Genomic DNA, 27594 nt, shown 5'->3' with positions numbered 1-27594 from the left:
GTAGGCTTTCCTTCAGGAATCTGCTATGCCTGCTTGGGTGGACAATGAGATATGGAACTCTTTTCAGCAAGAATGGTGAGGTATTAACTGATAAGATGTATGCTGGGTTTGGGGAAAGGATAAACAGAAGATGAAGAGGAGGACAAGGATCAGTAAGTGCTGATAAAACTTCATGTTGTAACTTCTACATCTTCCATATTTACCTTTTGCCTATCTTGGGCATCCCTAAGCTAATGCCATCCAGATGTGTGGGGTTTCAACTCCCATCATTCTCATCATTCAAACCAACTAGAGGCATGTGTTATATCGCTGTATTATAGCCCTATTTTCCAAACGGCCCTAGAAACCTTCTGCACTTTACTATACCCAACCACGTACCTGCATTATCAATAACTAACTAGGGAATTCTTGAAGTAGTGGTATCAGGAGGAACTATGGCAAAGCGAGGTTGGGAAATCCTAGTTGTGCATAAGGTTATGCAATTCTGGGAAATGTGAGCAAGACCTTTTCAGTTCAATTGACACAGAAGCCCCTTTCAATATAAAAAAAGTTTGCACGGTAGCAATGCCTTTACTCCCCTGTATGCCTTCCCAGGGAAAGCACCGGGTTCCTTCTCTTTCATCAAATAATTAGATTATTCTTTAAAATGTTACATTGGATGCCATCTGATCTGATCATTTTTCAAAAAAGAGGATTATGTAATTGATTTTTCCTTTAGCTTGACCTCAACTAGAAATAAAATAATTATTCCCATAGAGAATGCCAGTCTTCCATTTTCCACACAGATGCCAAAGCAAATAAAGTAGAGATGATTCCATAGCTGTTCCAGATATCCATATAGCAGAAGTCACAAAGTTTGAGTCTTTTTTTCCCTTTTTTATCCAGATCAAAGGCAGAAATACAACAAGGCATTGTAAGCTGTGATGGGCAGAACTGAGTATCTGCTGATAAAACAGATCAGGTTGTTAAGGCCTTTGTCTATGCAGAGTTATAATAATGCAGAAGCCTGGTTGAATAGAAATTGAGGGAAAATAGAATAGAGAAGAGATACATGTCAGTAAAGTCACAACGTCAATACTGTGTTTACAGAGAAAGAGATGCACGCAGCTTGCCCTTTGAAAGCTTCTCCGTATCTTTGTATTTAATACTGCCAGAGTTAATAACACATTATAATGGAGTTTAGTTGCAACAGAGACATTCATTCACACACTTCATACAAGGAAGTGCTAGGAGTTTCTACCCTAGAATATCCAGGTAGACTGGAGAGGCCTTGGCCAAGTTCTGAAGGAGGGAGTGGATTTCTTTGATATTGAGTCTCATATGAGGCTCCCGCTGCCAGCACCCAAGCATCAGATCATATACTTCCTTTGGGCAGGTACGAGGTCGCTGTAGGACACGGCCCTGTGTAATACACTCAATTACCTGGAGGAATGACAAAGAGAGAGCCCATTTATTTGTTTCTTTTATTGGCAATACATCGTTGGCCAACACATGCTAAGATTATCTCCCAATATGTTTGCCTAACACTTTTGTACTCTTATTCCTATTTATTTACTTTTAAAAATACCACTTTTCATTTTCATTAAAAAAAAACCCCGACAACAAGGCAAGGCAAGGTAAGACAATACATTAAAAAATTAAAGCTATTACATTTCATTGATACATTGGAAAAATGAGCTGCACTGGTACATAAGAAAGTGCCTGAGCTAACATTTAAGTCTTCAACTGTCTGTGGAAGCATTCCACATTAGAAGCCTTCCAAATCTCAGTGGAGAGTTGATATCCTAACTGAGAATGTCTTCTGCAGAGCCGTTAAAGGAATTTAAGCCATTATACGGTAAGCAAGAGAGAGAGCCAATTTAGTGTAGTGGTTAAAGCATCAGGCTAGAAACTGGGAGACTGTGAGTTCTAGTCCCATCTTGGGCAGGAAGCCAGCTGGGTGATCTTGGGCTGGTCACTCTCTCTCAGCCCTAGGAAGCTGGCAATGGCAAACCACTTGCAAAAAAACCTTGCCAAGAAAACTTCAGGGACTAGTCCAGGCAGTTGCCAGTAGTAAAAAACCTGACCTGAAGGCACATGTGCACACACACAACAATAAGCAAGGCATCTTCTACAGAGCAAAGAGATGGGGAGGGCTGTATGGAAAAAAAAAACCAAGGTAATTTATGGGCTGGCTGTGTTTGGTTGTATTAGAGCAGTGTAGCAGTGTAGCAGACAAAATAAAAGAGGTAGTGTTCTCTTGTAATGAAATTTGAATGAGTTGTGCAAGGCTTGTGGAATTGTTTAGACAAGTAGCCTCAGAATATTGGATATTGGGGTGTGCAAAGCTTCCGAGGGGTGCTTTGGCAAAACTTTGACAGAATCACCCCATCAAAGCAGCTTTGCAAATCAAAGCAGGAACCTGCTTTGAGGCAGCAAATCGAATCAAGGAGCTTTGAAGCACTTCATAGTCTTTTGAAGCACTTCATGATTCAATGTTTTTGCAACTGCTTCTGATGTTGATATATGCGATGTACAAAGCTGCAATCTCACTTCTATTTATGGAGAATGCTAAGGGGGTAGAGTGGCATGAAAAGAACTGACATGAGTAGCTAGTCAATGAATTTTATAATTTCATTAACTTTCTGCCTATAAAAGCTGTTGAGGGTAGCAAGCCTAACTTTGCTTTGGGCTTCATGATCACTTTCTTTATATTAAACCCTCAATTTAACAGACTAATGAAGGAAAAGGGTGTCTATTAAAACAGAATGTTCATTAAATTGGAATGGGATTTTACCTATTTTATGCATTATATGCATGTATAAACTGAGAATGGGATTGTGTGTACTTTACATATGCATGAAGTGGAAATCAGTTTTTACACATATGTATGTGATGCATTTTATGCAATAGACATATTTTGTCCATTGCATCCAAAGTCTGCTAAATCTTGGTCCTCTTTAAATTGGAGGTTTACTGTGCAACCAGCTACAAGCCTTTCTTGTGCTAATTCAGATGTGTGGACTCCCTATGCTGGCTGGGGAATTCTGAGAGTTGGAGTCCACATGTCTTAAAGTTGCCAAGTTTGAAAAACACTGCTAATTGAATCAAGCACATCTGATAGGTCCTCCTATCACGCTGAGAGTTCAACATACTTTTCAGCACCCTGAAGATGGACTCAAGGCACGACATATTCTTGGGCCAAAACTTTAAAGTTTGTGTGACTGGGTTAGTATCTTGACAGTGATGGTTGGGTGTCATGCTAACATTTATGGGTGTTGGCCTAAATTCTTACTCTTTGTAAGAGAAGATGGTAGCAAAATGAGAAATGCCACTTGTTCTGTGATTATCTATGTGGCATTGTCTGTCAGCCAGCTTTTGCTGTCTCTGCCAGCAAGTCACAAACCCAACTCAATCAGGATCTGTCACTAGTGATAGAGGTCCTCTGCAGGAGGGGCCAATCATACCAACCAGCTATGCAGACCCTCCTGGCACCCTAGAAAATCAAGAACTTAGAGGCAGTAAAACACATCACTCTATGAGAGCAAGTCACTGGTCATTCTTCAGAGTCATTCAAAGCCTGACATCCCATAAAAGCAAGTGGAAAGTAATAATAACAATAATTTTTAAAAATAATTTTATTGAATAATTTAATAACAATAATAAAAGACAATGCAAACTAAACTCAGAAAAATAAAAATAAAGACAAAATAGAAAGTACAAAAAAGAAAGAGAAAAGAAAGAGGAAGAAATAAGTCACTTCTTTAAATGTTTCTTTTCTCCTTTTCTTATAGTTACAATAATAATTTAATAATTTATTAAATGTATATGCTGCCCAACTCCCAGTGACTCTGGGTGACTTAAAGTAAGAGGTTAATCAGCTTTTAAATATTTTGATTTTGGGGTTAGGATGCCTGCAGCACTGGAGCAGCACAACCTCAGCTCTCGGCTGGACAATTTGGAGGTTGTTGTCTATCCCTTCCTCATCTCTGCAATCTCTGCCTTAAAATTAGTGCAGGAAAAATATTTCAGAAGTTTCTTGCAGTGAAGCCCTTGAAGATATCCAGTGGAAACTAGATAGGTTTCATATCCTCTAAAGAGCTTACTATCGCCTCTGTTTTCATCCCATTCTGACAAAGGTGAAGCAGCTGCTGGCATTTTGATATTTCCTCATCATAGCCTATAGAAAAATATTTTTTCAAGGCAAGTTTCAAAGGAGCTTGACTCAGACTGGTTTCTCCCCAGTTTGTAGACTCAAATCTCTTCAAATCTTAAATCTCCAGTCTGAATTGAATTAGGACTGACTTTATACAGGGCTATTGGACTGACATTGATGCTGGTTAAAAAAGAAGCTGAGAAGCTTAGTAGTACAGAATAACATAGGACAATATCTACATGAATACATACCTCATTGTTTGAGAGCTGATACCATGGCTGTTTGCCATAGGTAAATATTTCCCAGAGAACAACGCCAAGGCTCCAGACATCACTTTCTGTGGTGAATTTTCTATACATGATACTTTCAGGTGGCATCCAACGAATAGGTAACATGGTATGCCCACCAACCTGGATGGAAAAATAAAGACGTTTAAGGGTCTTGGGGGTAAAGAAATACACAGAGAAAGTGACATAACATTTTATTATTTGGATTTAACTTATTATTTACAATGATTACAAGTTCAAGTGGAGTTATCAAGCATTTTCTTCCAGTTGTGTGCATTATGTCACCATAATTCTGCTACATGTAGTAACTACTACTGAACTCCTTGTTGAAAATACTTCTGTGGAAAGTTAAAGGAATCAAAAAGTATTTTCTCAATTCCAGGTTACTGCTGATTTCACCAAATCTAAAAAGGAGTCAGCTGCCTTTCTTGTTTTATGTTCTCCAGGGTATATGAGGTATCGTGAAAATTGATGTTTTTCAGATAGTCCCTTCTTCCTGACCAGAATATATGGAACATGATAATCAAATAGAGGTGGGTGCTGAATTTGGCTAAATGTCAGATCTTGGCATGAAGTTGGGTAATTAAGAACAGTTTTTCATTTTCCTAGGGCAGAGTAAATGAACTCCCTGGCCCAATTCTGGACTGCAATAAAGCTCTTATCTTCACCTGGTAAGACTGATTCTGAAACAGCCACAGCAGTACACATATACAGTATAGACACAATGGTGGACAATGAAGTTTTTTTTCCAAACCACAATCTGAATTTAGATACTACTGAGTTTGCTCTGACTACTTCTGGAATGACCTGGATGGAACTGGGTAATTTCTGAAATGCCAAACAAGACCCACAAACTGATTCATCAATGGTGCAATAATGGATATCTTATGCAAATAGACACACATTTTATTTATGGCTTGCCTTCTCACATTTGATTGTGCTGGATTATAGCAATTATATAACCCTATAGTCAAGAGAAGCTAGTTTGGTGTAGTGGTTATAGCATCAGGCTAGAAACCGGGAAACCGTGAGTTCTAGTCCTCCCTTAGGCACAAAGCCAGCTGGGTGACTTTGGGTCATTCACTCTCCCTTAGCCCTAGGAAGCAAGCAATAGCAAACCACTTCCAAAAACACCTTGCCAAGACATCTGCAGGGACTTGTCCAGGCAGTCACCAGGAGCCAACATTGACTTGAAGGCACGCGCACGCACACACACACGCTAGTCAAAGGACTGACAAACTTTTCAAGAAGAAGCTAGAAAGACATTATTTGTTGGTGATCCTATAATTCTGGATTTCCTGAACTAAGCAGCATATTGAATTAGAGTTCAAGATCCTGCCCTGCTGTATGATTCGTAGTCCTGCCCTACTGTACCTATGGTTCAGATCAGTAGATTTGAATCCTTTCTCTTTCTTTATCACATATATACTATACATATGTACAGCACACACAAAGCCAAGTTACCGAGTCACAGTGCTCAGCATCCACCTTCTCATAAATGGACTTCTACCATTTGCTGCTACTGTATTTGTAATAGCTTTGTCAGGGCTTAGCCTTTAATTTGCACATCTGGGATCTATGTGTGAAGCACTCCTTCTGTTCTCTGTTACTCTTGAGATTTGTTTTACTTCTAGAGCACATTATGAGCTGCTTATCATGGGCTGTCAGAGCCAGGATGTGTAAAAAAGCCTCTTAACTGAATCAATATGATCTATGGCTACATATGAAAAGGATAGTGTTAATAATGTATTGTCAGCATGCATACCAGACATAAACACAGATTTCACTTCTGACCTTTGCTCCAAGCGGAGCTGGGATGGCAAACAGCTTTTTCATTTACTTGGTGGCTGCATTAACTTTATTAGAAAGTTTTTTTAAAAAATTAAACTCACAGAAATATGTGGCTACACACAAGGAGCAAAGGGCAAGTGTCATTAGAACATTATTAGTTGTTAGAGGCTTGGGGTTCATTAAAAATTCAGTGGCTCTTAAGCCTGTTCATCATATTGCATCTATAGCCGCTTTGATTCAATGGTTTTTATGGCATACGCTTTAAAAATTTAATGAAAATGGCCACTGTAAAACATGTTTTTTTTCCTTTTATTGAGATTTCTCTAGGATTTATGTTTTTCCACTGCCATAAGAAATGTAAAAGCCTATAAGACAGTGAAGCAATATTCCTTCTCCTTATTAGCCTGTTACATTAGATACTGTAGCACAATAACAGAAGTGTAAGAACATCACTTGACAGTTAAGATTACACACACATAACAAGGGGTGGGGTGGGGAAAAAGAAAATCACTATATTAAAAATTCTTAATGTTTAATTAACTAACTTAGCCAACTTAGTATCAGAATTGTTTTTATTTCTGCATGTACGATTCCTGTGAAATGATGTGCTGGAGATGAAGCTTCTAGCTTTATGGCGAAACAAAAATTAAATGCTGCCCCAGGTCTAAAATCTAATTACAAAATGTAACCCTCGTGCAATTCTTATGCTTTCATCTAGCTGGCTTTGATTTCATGTCTGGATCTTGTGACCTTTCGCAAAGATTGAGGCTAACTTTACATGAAGTATGGATTTGGGTAAACCCATCCCATCAAGGGCTTCCAATGGTACCGAAGGTAGAAAGAAATGTGGGGGAGATGCTGGCATAGCAAAGCCATGTGCCTCACTCGGTTGGCCAGGAAACCATACAGGAGCAGCAGAGACTGGACTGTCAGTTTCCCCAGGCCCATCACACACAGACAAGCAGAGGCCAGTTCTGGCAGCTCTGGTCGGGGATGGCAAAAGTAGACAAAATCATACAGCTGCATCCACTGCTCCTTCCTTCCACCATCGTTGTGCTACTCGGTCAGACTCCTACACCTTTTAAATAATGCATCCTTCCCTCACCCCTGTTGTAAGGCATATTCGCGTTGCAAAGATGGCTACCTGTTTATAATGTAAGAACCCTCTCGCTTACTATTTCATTCATGCTCATTTTATGGCCCTGGTGACAATAAACACTGCCTGCTTTTATGGAGTACACGACAAAGACAGTGAGGAGAGTGCTGCATACTAATTGACACATTTTAATGACTGCTTTCTCTTGCACTCCCTCCTTGCCCATCCCCTCCTCTGAATTGCTGCTTTCAAGCATGTGAGGCTTGCAACCATGGAAATCAAGTCTCTAAATGCACAAAACCCACCACATCAACCTTTGGAGCATGCTGCTGGTGAATTTCCAAAAGATACAATAGATGAAGAGATGGTCATGAGGAGGGCAATTGCCTTCACAGGCATGGTGCTCTAATCCTGACAGATTTATTTCCTAGAGCATAAAAGCTTGCACATGCATTCTACTAATAAACACTACTTAGCATTGAACGTAGTATGTAGCATCCCAGCAACCATGCTTGTATACCAATAGTACAAAAAACCCCCATCAGAGTTCAAATGCACCAGCTAATTTACTACCTGTTCCTATACCATGGTAGCAAATTCTTTAAAGGCAGAGTATCTCCCTCCCTCCCTCCCTCCCTCCCTCCCTCCGAGTCAGTCGTGACTCCTGGCAACTGCCTGGACAAGTCCCTGCAGTTTTCTTGGCAAGATTTTGGAAACAGTTTGCCATTGCCTCCTTCCTAGCGCTGAGAGGGAGTGACTGTCCCAAGGTCACCCAACTGGCTTCATGCCTGAGGCAGGACTAGAATTCACTGTCTCCTGGTTTCTAGTCTGGTGCCTTAGCGTCACCAAAGGACTCTGACTTAATGTTCTTACCTTGATACAAAACTGAATTGGTGAAGATATCATATTTGGAAAAGCATAATGGAACTGTTTAAAATGTGGTTAAGTGGATCTGCAAAGAACAGAATTCAAGGTAGAGCCCAGGGATACAGATGGACCGGGTTCTCCACTAGTGTACAAGTAATTGAACACCAATATGTAAGGAAGTCTTTGCCCACCTGATAGCCTCCATACATACATTCAACCATCTTTATTTTATACTGAATAGACGTTGGTGATGCTATATATGCAATGGCAAGAGGCAGTCTGGCTGAGATGGCTGTACACAGCTGTCACTTCATGATGTTTGACAACACAGTATCTTCTTTTCTTACTGCTGGTGGAGTATGCCTTAGTAGGGATAATTTTTTTAATAAGGCATTCCTTCAAGCAGAACCATCCTTCCTTCCTCCTCCTTTCCAAGTGCACAGTATTTACAACAAGGTTTCTCAATATGCTCCCAGGTCCATCTTATTTATACCTAGGCATAAATTTAACTTGGTCTCCATTAATATGTATCACAAATAGCAATAATTTAGAACTCTGTTAACAAGCAATATGCTCTTATTACCTTCTTTTCATTCCTATTCCCATGACTATTTGATTTCATGCCCTTTACTTTTTTTTCTCCCATTATTATCAAACCAGCTAACTCCCCTACAAATAATAAGTGTAACTCAATCTCATTTGAAAAGCGAGTATAAGTTTGCCAGTTTGCTTATAGTTGCAAACTATGAACTTTGCTAAAGATGTAGTCATGGATTGAATCAAAGTATGCAAGTCAAGGAGGAGGGGGAAGCCATGTTTATATTGGACTAGACCCTGCTAGAAAGTAGTATCTCATAATAAAGGTATCACAGTTATAGAATACATGTGCTCAGAAATTACTGTAGGTAAATGCAAGTTTAATGTGACTATGATATTGTATACTAATTACAATATATTTACAATAATGTGTGGGCAGACCAAAAGACAGTGGCTGGCCACTGGTGGTTCAATGCACCACTGCACCAGTATTTTAGATCAAGGAGTCTAATCTTTCTCTCTGCATTCTGTTGGGGAAAAGCTGGTTGTTGATGGGAACCAAAGCAAACAGTGGGTGGGAATCATTTCTTTTCTCTCTCTTTTCTTCTCCTCCCCAGCTGGGTGCCAGGAGAAGATCAGGATGCTTTTGCCCAATCTCTGACCTGATCATATAGAGAAAGGTTTTGAAATTAGACCAAGGGCTGCACCAATATCAACAAATTATCCATCCTTGTCATTGATGCTGGCTTTTACTTGTAAACGTTTAGTTGATAAGATTTATGACACTGTCTTTCTACTATATATCTGAGATCATGCAGAGCACCTTCTTTGCAATAGTACCAAAAGAACAACAAACTCCAGGGGTAGACATGACAAAAGACACTGATATCCCAGTAATGCTACTCCATCAATTATGGAACTCCTCCTTGGTACTTTTGGTGTTGGATGCTAGCAGACAGTAGCCAAGGCTCATTTTACTTCATTGATAGCTTATACTCTGATGTTTTAAGGGTCAGGTTACTGAAAAGTACTTTGCATACTTATATTTACCTCCCTTTTTCAGCATGTAGCAGCTTCCTTATCAACAGAGCTGCTGAAGTCATAGAATCATAGAATTGAAAGGGACCTCGGAAGCAATCTAGTACACCCACCTGCTCAGTGTAGGATCTGAAGCCATTAAGTTTGACCAAGAGAGCAAAATTAATAAAGTTTATCAGTGAAAAGTAAATATAGATTTCACATAACAGTTCAACATAACATGTGTGCATAGTCAGTGCAATATTATTTTTATAAATCTGTGTCATCTTTGTAAATGTTTCTTCAAAAAACCAAAATCCAGTTCCCACAGATATTTAAATCTCTTTCCCACTGTTGTCTGTTTTTCTTTTTCTGGACTTCCTCCACAGTTTCCCTTGTTCTCTTCCAAAGACTTTTTTTAGATCCTGTAAGTGACATTCTCCTTCATCAGCAGCTCAGCTTGCATCAACTGCCTTCTTCTTCCATCAGCTAGATATCTCTTTCCTGTTCTCAGCTAAATCTGCCTAAGTATTTCATGTCTTTGTAAAATATGAACAAGCTTTTTGGGTATATATTTAATACCAGGAAAGGGCAATATTGACAGCCTATAGACACACTGTAATATTAAGGGGACCTGTTTACAACCTCTGTTATTTAATAAGAGTTAATTTGATTTCTTATTTAATCATTAATAAATTGGCTGCTGGTCTACATTTTCTTTCCTTTCCATCTAGTCATGTTACCTCAGATATATACAAAGAAATAGAAAAGAAAAAGAAAAAGATTTTCCAGATTGGTGGAGGCAGCAAAACCAACAGATCTTTTAGAGTTGTCCCTGGGTTAATGGAATCCATCCTCCCTCCCTCCCTCCCTCTTTCTTTCTTTCTTTCTTTCTTTCTTTCTTTTTCTTTCTTTCCACAATTAAAGCATATTTGTGTGTGGTATATGTGTGTAAGTATGTGATAAAGAAAGAGAGAGATAATTCAAATATATTGATCTGAACCATAGAATCAGAGTAAGGCAGGATCTTGAACCCTAATCCAACATACTGCTTAGTTCAGGAAATTCAAAATTATAGGATTGCCAACAAACGTCTTTCTAGCTTCTTCTTGAAAAGCTTGTCAGTCCTTTGACTATAGGGTGATGTAATTGCTATAATTGCAATGGATGGATGGATGGATGGATGGAAGGAAGGAAGGAAGGAAGGAAGGAAGATAAGAAAATGCCCTCCACAACAAAAAGGGTATATGACTCAAGTTCAGATGTGCACTTTAATTTTATCTACAAGGAAACAGAGAATCTAACAAATCTGGACCAAGCTAAAGCAACCAAGCTCCCCCCAAAACTCAAACTGGTATGATTCCTTGTTGTTCTTGGAACCAGCTTTTGGCAAACTGGGTAGGGAAGGATGCATTTTTTGAAAAAAGGGAAAAATCCATAATGAAAGCATGTTGTTTCTGTAGAGAAGGCAATGACAAAATAATGTTCTGGAAAACCCAGACGAACTGTAATGAGCAAGAGGAAGCCTGGAAAAGTTTGCATTTCAGTGGAATCTCATGTCTTAGCTTCTCAGGGATAAGTCGACTTTGATCTTTAAATAACTTCCTCTTAATAACTGTAATTTAAGCTGCCTATACTCAGCAGTGTTCAGATTCCTTTAAGACTCTGGGATGCTGCTTCACAGAAGGCAGGGAGCATCTCTATGTAATTAAAATTACATCTGCAGAGAACTGTTCATTGAGCTTTCAAATCTTGGTGCCAAAAACAATGTTTGTAGTTGTGAGGGCAGCCCCTTGAAATCCATGAGAATGGAAAATAAAACTTACAACACACAGTAATAATAAAATTGCAGCCCCCACTACTGCCCCAAGAATTAAGAGGGGTCACATCTAGGATTCTTTTTTCCCTTGCTGGTCTTATACTGTGCTACATTTTCTCTTTCCTTCACCCAGATAGGTAATGGATGTGTGTGTGTGTGTGTGTGCGTATACACACACACACACACAGACACAGACACACACAGGTATGTATTCTATTAATCCTACAGCATAAGAAGGTGAGAATTTGACTAGAATCAGAGCAACAAGTCTCCTATTTCCTATCTGTACAATACTTAATATGAGAACTACCAACAAATGGAAAATGAGCTCCTTAATCCTCAAGGGGCTGATTGAGACCACTTCACATCACCAGGATTTCTACCTCCCAACCTCTCATAAAGCAGTTTGAAATCAACCCACAGTTGTATTCATGATACGCTGATCAAAACACACTGAATATTATCATGTCTATACCTGAGAGTCTACTGCTTAGAGAGAACCTTCCAGCCAACCAACAGAAGTGTATGAAGAATGCCATCCAAGCAGTACTGAATCACTAGCCTGTCCTGAGTTACTAATTATGAAGTAACAGAAATAAAGAAATATAAAGTAAATAAAATAATTAGTCCTTCACAGTCCTCAATCCATAATTTTTTATTTACCTGCCTGGAGATATTTTAAAAAATTCTGAGGTGTTGCTATGAGGGGAAGCAATGCAGGGAAAGTTTGTAAAAAATATAAACCAATCCACTGAAATATTCCCTCACGGTGTCCATTCACCATGGTACCAATTCACGGCTGTATGAAAAAGATTCCTGGGACTTGTGAAGGTGGCATGATAGCATGCTACCGATTTGCCAACTTGGTGCTTTTCCCAATAGTTGCATATTGCCATGGTGCTAGAAGTGGGGAAGGAGAAGCAGTGTATACATAATTTAGGGAAGCTTCAGAACTAGGAAACCTTTAGCAATATATGGATCTGCAGTGGAGCCAGGTGAAAAGGGAATTGTTCCTTCAAGAAGATGTATCTGAGAAGGCCATTGTGAGTTTTATGGGCTAAGATCAAGAGGAAGCTATACATTTGCCTTCCCAAAAGACCCCACCAAAATTGCCAGTGTATTATAATTTTAAATATTTAATACACAGGGAAAAATATATTCATCAAGCATCAATTCCATGCAGTTTTTAAATCTTTGTCTCACCCTCATTTTGGAGTGCAGCTCCTGCAGCATACCAAACAAAGGCCAGGTAAGGCCCTTGTCCACAGCTCCAACTAGACTTGGGAGGAAGCAGTTTTAGATGCATGGGCTGGAGGGGAATGGTTTGGAGAAAGATGCTGAATCATTTCCCCAGATCCTCTTTGCTGACTCAGAATGGTTTCCCTGACATACTATTTTTTTCATTCTAGTTGGGTTCCCCCTTCAAAATATGCATTTAGAACATCAGAGGTGGAAGTGCAGATAGTAGCATGGATCTGAAAAGGAAAATGGGAAAAGGAAGCCCTTCATAATCAAATACCGTTGCCCTTATTCTCTACCACAAAAAGAATTATACCAAGAATTCCCAGATATACTCATATGGAGGCCATTCCCTTCCTCTTCTCACTGCATCCAACATTTTCCAAACAAAGCCTTAAAAAAAGCTGTCCCCAGATGTGTTCTTCAAATATATTTTCTATTCATGCAAGAGCGGCATCTGCTTTCCTGTCATATTTTAAGGAGGTTGCTGAATATTGTTTGGAGGACTTTATTGCTGTGATGTGGCAGAAAGTCCATTTTTGTTCATTAGCTTGTTTCCTGATATACATCTTTACATCATTCTGTGGCTTCCTTTCCTGCCCCTGCCTCCTCAGCTAGACAACTCTACCCTATGAGTGGTTAAGATAATGGGGGGCCATAGACAATACTGAGGCTTACAGATCAGCTTCCTTCTCCCCCAAGGCTTGTTGTGTCCCTCCTTATTGGCTTTTTAGAAGACGTTGAAGATGGTTCTCTTCCAAGAAGTACAGAGCGCTAATTGTGGTGTTGGGTTATTTTGGGGGGGCTGTTTTTTTTTCCTGGTATTTGTTTTGTTTTGTTTTGTTTTTTGTTAATGTTAATTGTGGTGTTTGGAGATTTGAGGGAAGAGTGTTCTATGATTATTTTATTTACGTTTTTGATTTTGGTAAAGCATATTGAATCAATCTGATTGGGCAATATATAAATAAATGTAAATTAATAAATGATATTCATCTCCAAGATTTGCATCTTCCCCAATCAGGTTTAATTCAGGACAAATACCATAAATCAGCTGAAATTACCAGTATTCCCTGTTTGAAAACCCAAATGTTTTCAGAATGCAGAATGAAGAAAACAGGAAAGAAAATATAGTATATATTGAATACAAAGTAGTCTTTGTTTTTGTTTTGGCTGACAAAAATAGGGACAGCAAAATTTGCAAAAGAAATAGAGAAAAAGAAAGTTTTTTTTAAAAAAAAATTAATTTAAAAAAAGCCAAGAAAAATATTCTGATTGGCAGGGAATCTTGTTTCAAATCTCAGTGCAGAAAGAGCTTTCTAACATGAAAAATTTCCTTTGTATGAGGAGAAATTATCAATGTGATTGCACGCCATCTTACTCTAAGTTGCTTCATCACACGTGATAATCTATATATATTTATTGCTTCATCATACATGATAACCTATATATACTTATAGATGACTTAAAAAGGACTTGAACTGTGAATGTGATGGTTCCTAGGAATCTGCCAATTGCTCTTCACCGCCATACATATCCTATGTATGGAAATGCCATGCTCAGAGGAAGAAATAGATCATTGTTAACCTGACACAATGGAAAAGACAAAAAAAGAGAATCTTTTTGATCTGATCCAGCATTAGAATCACAGAGGCAGCATATATGCTTTATGTAATTAAGTACTTTTCTCCTAGCTTTCAAAGCAAAAAGTCTTCAAAACAATTTACATTCAATATGAAGAACAAAACAATTGTCATTTAAGAACAGGAATCCCATAAAATAAGACAGTTAATGGAATTCCCCAAACAGAAAAGTCTTCAGCATGTGTGTGTTCAAACTATGAGTGAATTTAACAATTGCAAAGTCACCAGTGAGAAGGTCTTGCCAAATTGGAGAATATTATAGTGCCAAAGGCACTATGCCACTTGTGCAATCTCACAATTTTGGAATATTCATACAGACATAGCCATTGCTGGGCATAAACTAGCTTAAAGTGTAGTTTGGTTCAAACATTTAATCGCGGTAGCCCCTAAAAGGTAGGTCTGTTAACGGCACTGTGACACCTTATGCCCCATGCTTTATTTGCTACAAACAAATAATGCACATAGATACATAAACTGCTGCAACCCAGAAGCATACAATATCATCTATCTCTTTCCCTTCAAATTCTATTTTATTGTTGAAAACTCTTCAGTGTAATATTTGGCTCTGATCCTCGTACCTTACAATAACAAGCCAAACACACGCCTAACTGACCTTCACTGTTTTCAGTAGCTAAACAGGGTGAGTCTTAGTCACTACTGAATGAGGGAGCCACCTTAGAATTCCAAGTCTCCAGATTAGATTGGGAAGTTGCAAAGAGTACCTCAGAAGAAGGCAGTGGTAAACTGAGAGCCAGTGTGGTCTAGTGGCTAAGGTGCTGGGCTAGAAAACAGGAGACTGTGAGTTCTAGGCCTCCCTGAGGCATGAAAGCCGGCTGGGTGACTTTGGGCCAGTCACTCTCTCTCAGCCTAATAGGAGGCAGGAGTATTAGGTATGTTCGCCACCTTGTGTTGACCAAATATAAAGGTGGGATAAAAAAAATCTAATAATAATAATGGAAAACTACTTCTGTAATTCTGGCAAGAAGACTTCATTATTGCAGTCAACAGGAGTCAATCTTGATTTAATGGTCTCTTTACCTTAGTTAATATATACCATTAATTGTATCACGTCATCTTCCCTCAATTTTCTCTGCTGTCTTTCCGACAACAATTATAAAGGCAGACTTTGATGCTTCAGGACCTACAGGGTCATGCATGTCAGTAGTGCTATCAACACAAGCAAATAAGTAAACAATTCTACTCTGATGGGCCAAATAGCTTTGAAGAAATCCATGCAAGGGTCCATCTCATCCTCATCCACATTTTCTAATTCTGCAAAAGCTTTGTGCTAAAATTGTTCTGATACTGTGAAAGTGAAAGTGAAAGGTCCCCTACGCAAGCACCAAGTCATGTCTGACCCTTTGGGGGGATGCCGCTTTCACGTTTTCTTGGCAGACTGTAGCGGGGTGGTTTCCCATTGCCTTCCCCAGTCGTCACCCTCCCCAGCAAGCTGGGTACTCATATTACCGACCTCGGAAGGATGGAAGGCTGAGTCAACCTGAGCTGGCTACGCAAGAATCCAGCTTCTGCTGGGATCAAACTCAGGTCGTGGGGAGAGTTTCAGTTGCAATACTGCTGCCTACCACTCTGTGCCACATGAGACTACCTGATTCAAGGTTCTGATACTAGCTGCACCGATAGGACCTAATCCAACTGAGAAGATTTATTCACACCTCCCCCATCGTGTTCTTCTTCTTCTTTTTTTTTTTACTACCAGAGACACCCACACAATCTGGCAATGAGTCTTTGATTCACAAATCATCTTTATGTAGGCTTACTCTGGGGCAAATGAATTAAGAATTGCATATTTTAAAAAGCCCATTGAAAGGAGGCTAAAAATAAAGCCAGCCACTGCGATAATTCTGGCACCCACTTGTAGCCCTGAAAAGCCCATTCGTCATCCTCCAGATCCCAATGTGACGCAATGGCCAGAACTGGCGGTGATGTAGCAGCAGAACTGAAAAGCAAATGTGGGGAAGAAGCTAATTTCATTTGAGCACCAGTTGCCAAAATAGCATCTAATAAAAAGCCTTCAACTGTGACAGTTCAATACAAACACCCACAAGCACTCCTGGCAAGCATCTTGACTCGTCACCAGCTCACTCTCACTTTTCCTGTGCAAGACCTCAACACAACTCGCCCACGCAGGTATACAGCTGTGAAGTGACAGCTGAAACCTGCAGGTGTTTGCTAGTATTGCCATTTCTGAAGAGATGGAGGAAGAGAGAGAGACAACTTATCCCTGGCTTTAAGCATTTGTACTATGGTGCATGTATTGGCAGGTAAAGCCCCCACTGTTATTTTAAAAGGGGAAAAAAAATAATCTGCTGTCATATTTGATTTTCTTAACGAAAAGGCATTTTATGCTAGAAATAAGTAAAGCAAGATAACCCTCTGGGCTTCTTACACGGCCATTATCTTCAATAAAAACTTAACAGAGTCACAAGGAAAGTCTACAATGAATCAAAGCAGGATTTTGAACAGTAACATGGAAGTCAATGCTCTTGTTATCTGTAATTGTTATAGCCTTTTCTGACAACTAGGTGTCTGGACTACTTCCAGATGCTTGGGAGTTCAGCTCCAGTTAACTCTGGCCAGTATGTCCAATAAGGAGAAGTTGTACTGTAGTCTCAAATACTTGGAGGACACAAAGTTGTTGAGGGTCTGGACTATAACAATGATCCACAACATGCATCATTCCACAAAGCAGAGGTATGGAGTCCTTGGTGCTCTCTGAGTTTGGTTGTTTGCTTTCAGATGTTTCTTTACCTGACTAGGTAACATCATCGGTGCTAGTGAGTTTGGGTTTTGCTCCCTGTAGCCTGCCCTGCCAGTGTTGGTGGGGGGTGTGGTTTTCTCCTTGGTAGTTCCTTGAGTAGGGTATTGTTTTTTTTGCTTGATTGTTTATTGGCTTGACAGTTTGTTTCCTTGGTAGTTCCTTGGAAACAATACCCTAATCGAGGAACTACCAAGGAAAAAACTACAGCCCCACCAACACTGGCAAGGCAAGCTACTGTATATACAGTAAACAGGGTGCAAACTCCACACTCACTAGCACTGGTGATGTTACCCAGTCAGGTAATGAAACGTCTGCAAGCAAACAACCAAGCTCAGAGAGCACCAAGGACGCCACAGTTCAACCTTGAGCTACATATATTCTCTGCTACTGGTACAAAGTAGAGGAAAAGTGCAAGTTACACTTGAGAAACTAAGGCAAAGATCTGGTAGCATAAAAAGCTGTATATCTACATATCTATGAAAAATTAGCATGCTGTCATAGTTTAAAGGCAAATTTAAAACACAAAATTTTAGTAACTCCAACATGACAACTTCTACACCCCGAAGAAGGGCAGAGAAAGTGTTCAAGAGCTGAATAGTCAGCAAACTCCATCTTCTTGGTAAATATTTGAGGCTGTCTGGTAACACACAAAGTAGTTTTCTGTGGCATTGGGATAGGCAATGAACAGTTCAGTAGAAAATGTATGGGGGAATGAGGGAGGGAAGGAAAATATCAAAAATGCATTGTCTCTAAAATAGATAGACAGACAGACAGACATAGAGGTAGATTATAGATGAGATTGAGAGAGAGAGAGAAAGAGAGAGAGAGAGAGAGATTGATTGATTGATTACATGCTTTTCCCTTCTGAAATTCAAATCAAAAGAAGAAACAAGTTGGATTTCTTCCCATTGCTAAGGAAAGATTTCCATTAATTTATTACTTGTATTATATAATACATGAACCTAAAATATTGAACTTTGTGACATTTACTTTATAATATATTTACTTGTGATAAGAAAGGACTACTGTGCTCAGGTTGGCCTTTGAATGTTTTTCCTGAGTGCTTCCTACATTTCCAGCTGTAAGGCAGCTGCACATAACTTCAGATAAGTGGAGGGGAAAGAGGAGTCTGTCGTCTTTGCTTCAGAGGTGCCAAGATTCCAGGCCACATGAGACCTTGTAGCACCAACAGATGTCACCAAATTTTCAGTTTAATGTGAAAGAAGGGGAAAATTATTCAATGCATGGGACTAATCATATGAACTGTGTTTAATTAAAAGGACTGTGCAGATCTGAAAAAGCAGTTGGTGTCAATGAGATACACAAGAAGCAACCCTTCAACATTTTTTTATTTTTTAAAAAAATTGTTAAAATAATGAAATACAAAAGAAAAGAATCTACGTTAGAAAATGATTATACATTGAAGAAAAAACCCCTAAAGATATCATCTACCCCGATCCTAAACAGAATGGAAGATCTGTTTAATGAGAAGTTTAACAATTGACTGGACTTAATTCAGTTGTTAAACTACTCATTAAATCTAAACTATATAGCATACTATGCCATCTTCTCATTTTTAGAAAACAAATTTTTGAATAAAAGATAGCAAGCTCATATCCTGGATCCCTTCCTTAAAATCAGGAGGAGTGACTTTCTTTCCAGTTGCCTAGGACTATCCTTTTGGCTACATCCCAGGTTTAATAGAGCTGAAGCTATTCATGAATTAATAGAATCAATGTTTTAGAAATATAATTCAGCATCATACTGAGATAACCAAGTATACTATTTCATTATATTTACATACATGTTGGTTTGAAATCAAAACAAAGCTGTAACAGAACAAAACTAAATCACCTATTTTAAAAAAAACACCCTCATTTCTTACATTGCCAACTTAAGAAATTCTAACATCCGTCTGTTTTTAAACATTCTTTGAAAGGGTCAGCTGACTTAAAATAATATTTTCTAATGAATTAGTTTTGTTTTTAAATTATAGGAAGCGTATTTTATGTTTCTTAATATCTGGACCCATTGATTTTCCAAAATTGGATAGTTCAGTTCTTCCTTCCATAAATCGATATGGTACTAACTTTCATTTCGCCTTTTTATATTTCATGAAACTGTATTGGTGTTTCCATTGAAGCACAGCTTCTCTTAGGCTAAAATTGCAAGTGTCTTGGAGGCACTTTAGCGTATCTGGGCCAAACTCTTTAATTAATACTTGTTTCAGTGGCATATATTGCCAAGGTTATATCAAAGATAAATCAAAATGCAATATTTCAAAATCTTTAAAATAGCCATTAAAAACCAACTGATCTAAAGTATTAATCCCTTGTTTAACCCAAGCATTCCAACAGAACATCTGTCCCACTGTTTTCAAATTTAAGTTATTCCATTGTGTCTTCTCATGTAATTTGGGCTTGTTTACCTATTAATAACCAAAAACGCCTAGCAATTTTCACAGCAGGAAACAGATTCCAGTTTAGTATGCCTGGACCCTAAAACTTGCCAAGATTTCAAAGGGATTACACATCTGTTCTCCAAATGGTCCCAAAGAGGAAATTAATCATAGTAAGTGTCATAAAAAATGTTAAAATAAAAGCCCAGTGATATAGTAGAAAATCTGGCAGGTTAAAGGTTCTGTCCTCATAAGGTAACAGCAGTTATGCCAAAGATATTCTAGGGACTTTAGCCTGCCATAAAAATATTCTTCATTGATTTATCTGTTTGTGTAAAATATATAATAGGATATATAATAGGAATGAACATTGGAATCCCTGTACATTAATTTTGATTTTAGTAACATTAATTTTACCCCCAAAACTTAATGGGAATTTTAACTATTGAGCAATAACTGATGAAACTGCCTCAATACTTTTTTGACATATTTAATTCAACACATTTTGATAAATTCTGAGAAATATGTAAACCCAAGTATTTTATAGAATCTGTACAAATTGTAGATCCTAATCCCCTATAGCTGTAGCTATGATTGATTGATTGTGTGCTATCAAGTCATTTTCAATTTCTAGTGACCACATAGGTAGATTTTCTCCATGACTCTCTGTCCCTAACCAGTTCTTTCAAGTCTCCCAACAGTGCACTCATCGCCACTGTAACTGAGATCAATAGCTATATTAGATCCCAAAGCAACGAATCAGAATTAATCCAAATAGTAGTGACAGTGTTCTGGAAATTATGCTATTGTTTCCATCATCATCATCATCATCATTATCATCATTTTCTTTTTTAAAATATAAGCCACACAAGTTGCTCTGGAATCAGGCAGCCTTTAAACCTATCATCTATCTATCTATCATCTATCTATCTATCTATCTATCTATCTATCTATCTATCTATCTATCATCTATCATAATCTTGCTGTGTAACTTCAATTAGTTTTGGTCATATTGTATAATTATCAATAATAGCCATAATATAATCAGAAGAGAATGTGTGTAGCTCACGGTTGAACTGTGGAGTCCTTGGTGCTCTCTGAGCTTGGTTGTTTGCTTGTAGACGTTTCATTACCCAACTAAGTAACATCATCAGCTGCACTGATGATGTTACCTAGTCAGGTAATGAAACATCTGCAAGCAAACAACCAAGCTCAGAGAGCACCAAGGACTCCATAATATCATCAGCATATAAGAGCAAATGTATATTCAGTGTTGAGTGCCACCACCATGCCTATAATAATTTGGGACTGTCTAGGAGAAAGCTATGTGAAGCACAGTATGCCACTTCTAAACAGTACAGCAGCAGCAGAGTTTTGCTGATTAAAAGTGTCTTTAAAAGAAGCAGAAAGAGAAGCAAATTGGCCATGTCTTGATGCTTCATCACACTGAAGCAGAGCAATGTTCCTTGGCACAGACTGAGTAATTAATTGAATGTAATTTTAATTACAATTAGATTTGAAGTAAATTAAATTAAAATTTGTGTTGGCCCCATTATAAGGCTAGCCCTAGCCCTAACTCAATCTCCCTTTGTCTAGGTTCTGCCTACCCATACACATATTTAATCAAGTTCATTTCTAATCCTTCTCCTCCTACAGCATGCCAAGCAAATCTTCTATTACTTCATTTCCCAGAATTTCTCAGTAATATGGCTTCCTGGGCTCAGTGGACTGGAAGAGGCTACTTGGGAGCTATCTCATCCAGCACTCTAGCAACCCTGAATTCCAGAGATTGACCAAGTGCTTGATAGAACTGCTATGAGATTGCTGGGAAAATTCCCAAGGGCCTGTCAGAGTACCTCTAGATGCACAAATCATCTGGGACAGACTATGTTAACCAGCACCCCCACCCCCATCTTCAGGAGGTTGGTAGCAGAGATGAGCCTTATCTGGACCAGAAAATGATCTCACCATGGCAAAGGATTAACAACAATGTCCTCCATCTTTAGATCACATACCTTAGGGACCACCTTTTTCCAGTTGTTTTTACCTGTGCAGTCCAGTCCAGCAGGATGGGCATGCTCCGGGTGCCATCAGCCAAAGAATGTTGGCTGGTGGGGACCAGGAGATGTGCCTTTTCTGCTGTAGCACCTGCTCTCTGGAACATCCTCCCTCCTGAGATTAGGATGGCCCTGACTCTTTTGGCTTTTTGGAAGGCCTTGAAGACCTGGCTTTGTGCCCAGGCCTGGGACCCCAAGTGTGTAAAGGGCCCCATTTCATGGTTGTGCTAACACCAATGGTTTTTAAGATCTCTAGGCTGTATTTATATTTAATTTTTTTGTATTGTTTTTATTGTCTGTTTTTATTATTGTTAGCCACCCAGAGTCACTGGTCTGATATGCATGGCTATATAAATTGAATTAAATAAATAAATAAACCGCCCTATAGAGTGTCAGTGTATACGATGCAAGCTAAAGTTACCTGGAACAAGCACATACTTGCCTTAGAGGCCATCAATTCTTTACTTTCCAGAGCTCCCAATGGCATGGAGTCCCTCAGCACTAACTCTCCAATATCAACCCTGTTTCCAGGAACTCAGGAAACAACTCTGCCATTCATCAAGGGTGTAGTATGTAGGCAAGATTTCCAACTTGATCTTAGAACCCAACTTCACATATAGGCCTTCACTACTCACTACTTGTAGAGCAACCCTTCTTCTCTACAGGTGTCCTGAAGCACTATCATCACCCTTTCTTCTACCTTGGGGTCATGGTTGCCAAAGGACCTGAAACCTATGCTTTGTACATATATTCATACTCAATACATGAATATAAGTGGTGGTAGAATCAGAAGCCATAGGACACTGGAGAAAGGATCAGTGAGCTGTGTCCCACAATAGTCCATTGGAGAAGCAAACCAACCTCAACATAGAGCAAACACAATCTACTGACCTTCTGCATCACACCATTGTAGCATATTGCTCTTTTCCAGGCTGGAAAGTTAGGTTGTGAGAGGGAACAATATCTCTACTTGCAAAGCAAAGGAATGGAGACATATGCATACAAATACTTTCTCCCCAATACAAAGGTAGAGGAGAAGAAGGCCCTTGCTTTTAACAACTGCAGGCATCAAGAGCATCAAACTATCTGAATCAGCTGCTACCAAGTTAAAGCCAGTATGGCATACTAAGGGAGACACTTTCTGGAGCAGGAGGAGACTTTCACTCTCTGTGTTAGGCCCCAATGACTTAACTCACCTTCTTCTTCTATCTGTAGGGATTTGACCTAGATTTTCTGGAAAGTAAATATTCCTCTGCTGCCCTAAAGCAGTCCTTTTCTCCAGGGTAATACAGGATTCCAGCTGCAACCAGTTACAAAGGCCAGCGCTGCTTTAGCTGCTCTGCACCAAGAACATTGTGGGTGGCTGAAGAAGAGCTGACACTCATAAGTTTCAGCTGCTTCATCTCATTGCTTTTGGGAAAACACACAACAGTGTGTATTTCCAAGTGGAGTGTCTTCAAGTACCAAGTTTGGCTGCTGGTTATGCATGGAAGAGCTTTGGGGAAGCGGGAGAATCCATACTTGATTCACTCCAGAATCAGTGGGCAACTATAAGCTGAATTAGATCCATAAGCCAAAGATTCCATTCCTGCTTCAGTTAATGCTATGCTAGATGAACCATCTGAGTCTACATATTACTACTTTCCTATGATCCTAAACTTACAGCACATGTCTGGGCCATCAGATCTGAGTTGCAAAACACCATACAGCCCATAGATGGCAGCAAAGAGATACAGAAACATTAAACTCAATATTTCTGCAGCAGTAACTCTTTCTTCTTCAGCAAAGGATTGTTACCTTATCGTGGTGCTGGAGCTTGAGCACCTCAATGATGCCATGAGTTAAACCGTGAAGAACCACCCAAGACGGGAAGGTCATGACAGAGAGTCAGACTAAATGCGATCCCTGGGGAAGGTAATGGCAACCCACCCCAGTATTCTTGCCGTAAAAACTAAATGGATCAGTACAACCAGAGATATGTCAGTATACCATCGGAAGATGAGACCCCCAGGTCGGAAGATGGTTAAAATGCTACTGGGGAGGAACAGAGGATGAGTTCAACTAGCCCAGACATGATGACGCAGCTAGCTCAAAGCCGAAAGGACGGCTAGCGGCCGATGGTGCTGGTGCTGAACAGCGAATTCGATGTTCTAAGGATCAACACACCATTGGAACCTGGAATGTAAGATCTATGAGCCAGGGCAAATTGGATGTGGTTACTGGTGAGATGTTAAGATTAGAGATAGACATTTTGGGCGTCAGTGAACTGAAATGGACTGGAATGGGCCACTTCAGATCAAATGACCACCAGATCTACTACTGTGGACAAGAGGACCACAGAAGAAATGGAGTAGCCTTCATAATTAATAGTAACGTGGCTAAAGCAGTGCTTGGATACAATCCAAAAAACGATAGAAAGATCTCAATTCGAATTCAGGGTAAGCCATCTAGCATCACAGTGATCCAAATATACGCCCCAACCACAGATGCTGAAGAAGCTGAAGTAGAGCAGTTCTATGAGGATCTGCAGCACCTACTGGACAACACGCCTAAAAGAGATGTTATTTTCATCACGGGAGACTGGAATGCTAAGGTGGGCAGTCAAATGACACCTGGAATTACAGGTAAGCGTGGCCTGGGAGAACAAAATGAAGCACGATATAGGCTGATAGAATTTTGCCAAGACAACTCACTCTGCATAACAAACACTCTCTTCCAACAACCTAAGAGATGGCTTTATACATGGACTTCACCAGATGGACAACACCGAAATCAGATTGACTACATCCTTTGCAGCCAAAGGTGGCGGACAGCTATACCGTCAGTAAAAACAAGACCTGGAGCTGACTGTAGTTCAGATCATGAACTTCTTATTGCACAATTTAGGATCAGACTCAAGAGATTAGGGAAGACCCACAGATCAGCTAGATATGAGCTCACTAATATTCCTAAGGAATATGGAGGTGGAGGTGAAGAATCGATTTAAGGGACTGGACTTAGTAGATAGGGTCCCGGAAGAACTCTGGACAGAAGTTCGCAACATTGTTCAGGAGGCGGCAACAAAATACATCCCAAAGAAAGAGAAAACCAAGAAGGCAAAATGGCTGTCTGCTGGGACACTAGAAGTAGCCCAAGAAAGAAGGAAAGCAAAAGGCAACAGCGATAGGGGGAGATATGCCCAATTAAATGCAAAATTCCAGAGGTTAGCCAGAAGAGATAAGGAATTATTTTTAAACAAGCAATGCGCGGAAGTGGAAGAAGGCAATAGAATAGGAAGGACAAGAGACCTCTTCCAGAAAATTAGAAACATTGGAGGTAAATTCCAGGCAAAAATGGGCATGATCAAAAACAAAGATGGCAAGGACCTAACAGAAGAAGAAGAGATCAAGAAAAGGTGGCAAGAATATACAGAAGATCTGTATAGGAAGGATAACAATATTGGGGATAGCTTTGACGGTGTGGTCAGTGAGCTAGAGCCAGACATCCTGAAGAGTGAGGTTGAATGGGCCTTAAGAAGCATTGCTAATAACAAGGCAGCAGGAGACGACGGCATCCCAGCTGAACTGTTCAAAATCTTGCGAGATGATGCTGTCAAGGTAATGCATGCTATATGCCAGCAAATTTGGAAAACACAAGAATGGCCATCAGATTGGAAAAAATCAACTTATATCCCCATACCAAAAGAGGGAAACACTAAAGAATGGAGGGCAAAAGGAAGAGGGGCCGACCAAGGGCAAGGTGGATGGATGGCATTCTAGAGGTGACGGACTCGTCCCTGGGGGAGCTGGGGGTGTTGACGACAGACAGGAAGCTCTGGCGTGGGCTGGTCCATGAAGTCACGAAGAGTCGGAAGCGACTAAACGAATAAACAACAAACTCTTTCTTAACCCTTTTACTTGGACGAATCCTTGGAATAATGTTCAGGTCTCAGGGAACCCCTGCACAGAAATTATTTTATCTCCTGCTAGTATTGCGCAGCACACAAAGTTCAAAAAAATATATTTATTTATTGTAATGGTGTCTCACAGAACCACAAGTGAAGCAGCAGGCTGGCAACTGAGTTGTAGGTTATAAAAATTCCAGCACTGCAAATCCTAGCATTGTGCAGCATGTGAAGTTCAAAAAATACTCTTTTTTTCCATATCTTTTCCTGAACCCCTAGCAACTTCTCATGGAACCCTAGGGTTCTGCAGCTTCTCCCAGCTGAGAGAAGCTGCTCCAGCATATTCACAAAGTTACTGAAGAAATAACGATAATTGTCAGAAGAAACATATCCTGTATCAGCACCTGTGTTTTCTACATTGAGGTAAATAGCAGTTTCTGGTGTGTGGGGAGGTCAAATTGAGAAGACAGCAAAGATACTGTATGGTCCCTGTTCCATGAAGCTACAGTCTTAACTTCATTTGACAGTCCTCTACCTTTATTTTTCAAGTACATTTAAATAGAGGTATTATGGCATAATACCATGCTATTCTGGCAGAATTTGGGGCATAATTCTGACAAATTAAGTAATTTTCATTTAGCTCTTAGTATTATCATGTGTGCTGAATTGACCTTGACTGCATCCAGTTGGATCTGTCCATCAAGAGATGTGGCTCCATGTGCTACTCAGACCCTTCCCCAAATCTGCTCTGGAAAGGCCAAAAGGAAGAAGTCCTGCTGCCCTAGGGAACTTCATTCTTGGAACAGTCTGGATGTAGCTATGGATTCTGTGAGAGAGTCTATGAACCCAAAACATGGGATTTCATGCAAAACAAATCGAAGACAACTCTTAAGATGAATGCAAGACTAGGAAGCAGCTGGGAAACTGCTAATTGGTGTTCCAATTAATTGAAAGCAGGGGACAGAGAGGCTAAATAATATAGATGGTATGAAAGAGAGAAAAGATTCAGAGAGAAGACTAAATTCCTATCCCACTAGCCTAAATGTTTGGAAGTGCCAGTATCTTTTAAAAAATGGATGGATCTTCTGAAAATTAACAACCATCTTAGTGGAAGGGTAAACTATGCAGAACCCGATAGACAGCTTTAGATGTTAGCAAAACCAAATCAAACCATACAAATGTATATAAGCCAATGGCATTACAAAAGCCTTTTTAATTGACAACTGTATCTCAAGGCACATATTTCATTTACAAAAGTTCTGGATTCAGCCCATGGTTATTCCAGTTAAAAAATTGTCCAACAGAAGTCATGAATGACACAGTCAGTCATGAGAGATATTAATTAGCCAACTACACAATGACAAATTATGACAGCTTCCTATACCAGATTTTACTTCCTGCTTAAACCATCCCCAACTCACAGCTGCCTATCTTTCTTTGGTGCAGTTGTTCAGTCTTCTGCTAATGAATGGCTAATTTTGTCCTCGAATAATGAATGGATACAAGAAAGAAAGTACAGTTGCTTGTATTTGATCCTGAATAAAACAGTGAAGAGATCTAGCAAATGTGCTGTGTTAAATCCAAGTGGCAGATACATTCACAAATTGCTCGATTTAGGTTCCATGTTGTAAAATGGGGAATCCCAAATATTATGGCTATGAAACAATGGGCGCCAAAAGAACCTAGGGCTCAGGCAAGAAGAAAAGGCTTTTAACAAGTTTGGATCCCAACATGTGATTAAAACAGAAGAGTAACACCAATAGATGTCAATTCCATATGAAACTATTTGTCCTTTAAGATTAGACATGTGATTCAGTCATGTGCTCAGCTCCTTATGAGGTGTGGCTCATGATGAGGTCTTTTCGTGGCAGCACCCCATCTACAGAATTTCCTGCGGTGAGACCTTAAGATATTTTCCTCTTTGTATGTTCTGCCAGCAATAACAAATGTTTCTTCTTAAACAAGCTCATGATTCTGTTGTTGCTTAATTTAACTTGCTTATTGTTTGTTCTGGCACTCTGTACTTTTTGCTTTTGATGCAGCTTTTAG

General features: G+C 39.5%; 1 protein-coding gene across 2 annotated transcripts in view; it reads right to left on the bottom strand.

Moving 5' to 3' along the window:
- Positions 1–354: 354 nt before the first annotated feature.
- Positions 355–27594, bottom strand: part of NTRK2 (neurotrophic receptor tyrosine kinase 2) — a 202659-nt gene continuing 175419 nt past the window's right edge. For both annotated transcript variants that reach the window (XM_063295190.1, XM_063295189.1), the window contains exons 16-17: positions 4387–4545; positions 355–1422 (exon numbers count right to left, since the gene is read on the bottom strand). In XM_063295190.1, coding sequence (XP_063151260.1) covers positions 1237–1422; positions 4387–4545 — 345 coding nt within the window. In that variant the 3' untranslated portion in view covers positions 355–1236. The remainder of the gene's footprint in view (positions 1423–4386; positions 4546–27594) is intronic.

Source organism: Candoia aspera, chromosome 2 (assembly GCF_035149785.1).
Source record: "Candoia aspera isolate rCanAsp1 chromosome 2, rCanAsp1.hap2, whole genome shotgun sequence".
In the NCBI taxonomy this organism is placed as follows: Eukaryota; Metazoa; Chordata; class Lepidosauria; order Squamata; family Boidae; genus Candoia; species Candoia aspera.
The sequence above is the reverse complement of the archived record's forward strand: the minus strand, read 5'-3'. Positions and strand labels throughout refer to the sequence as shown.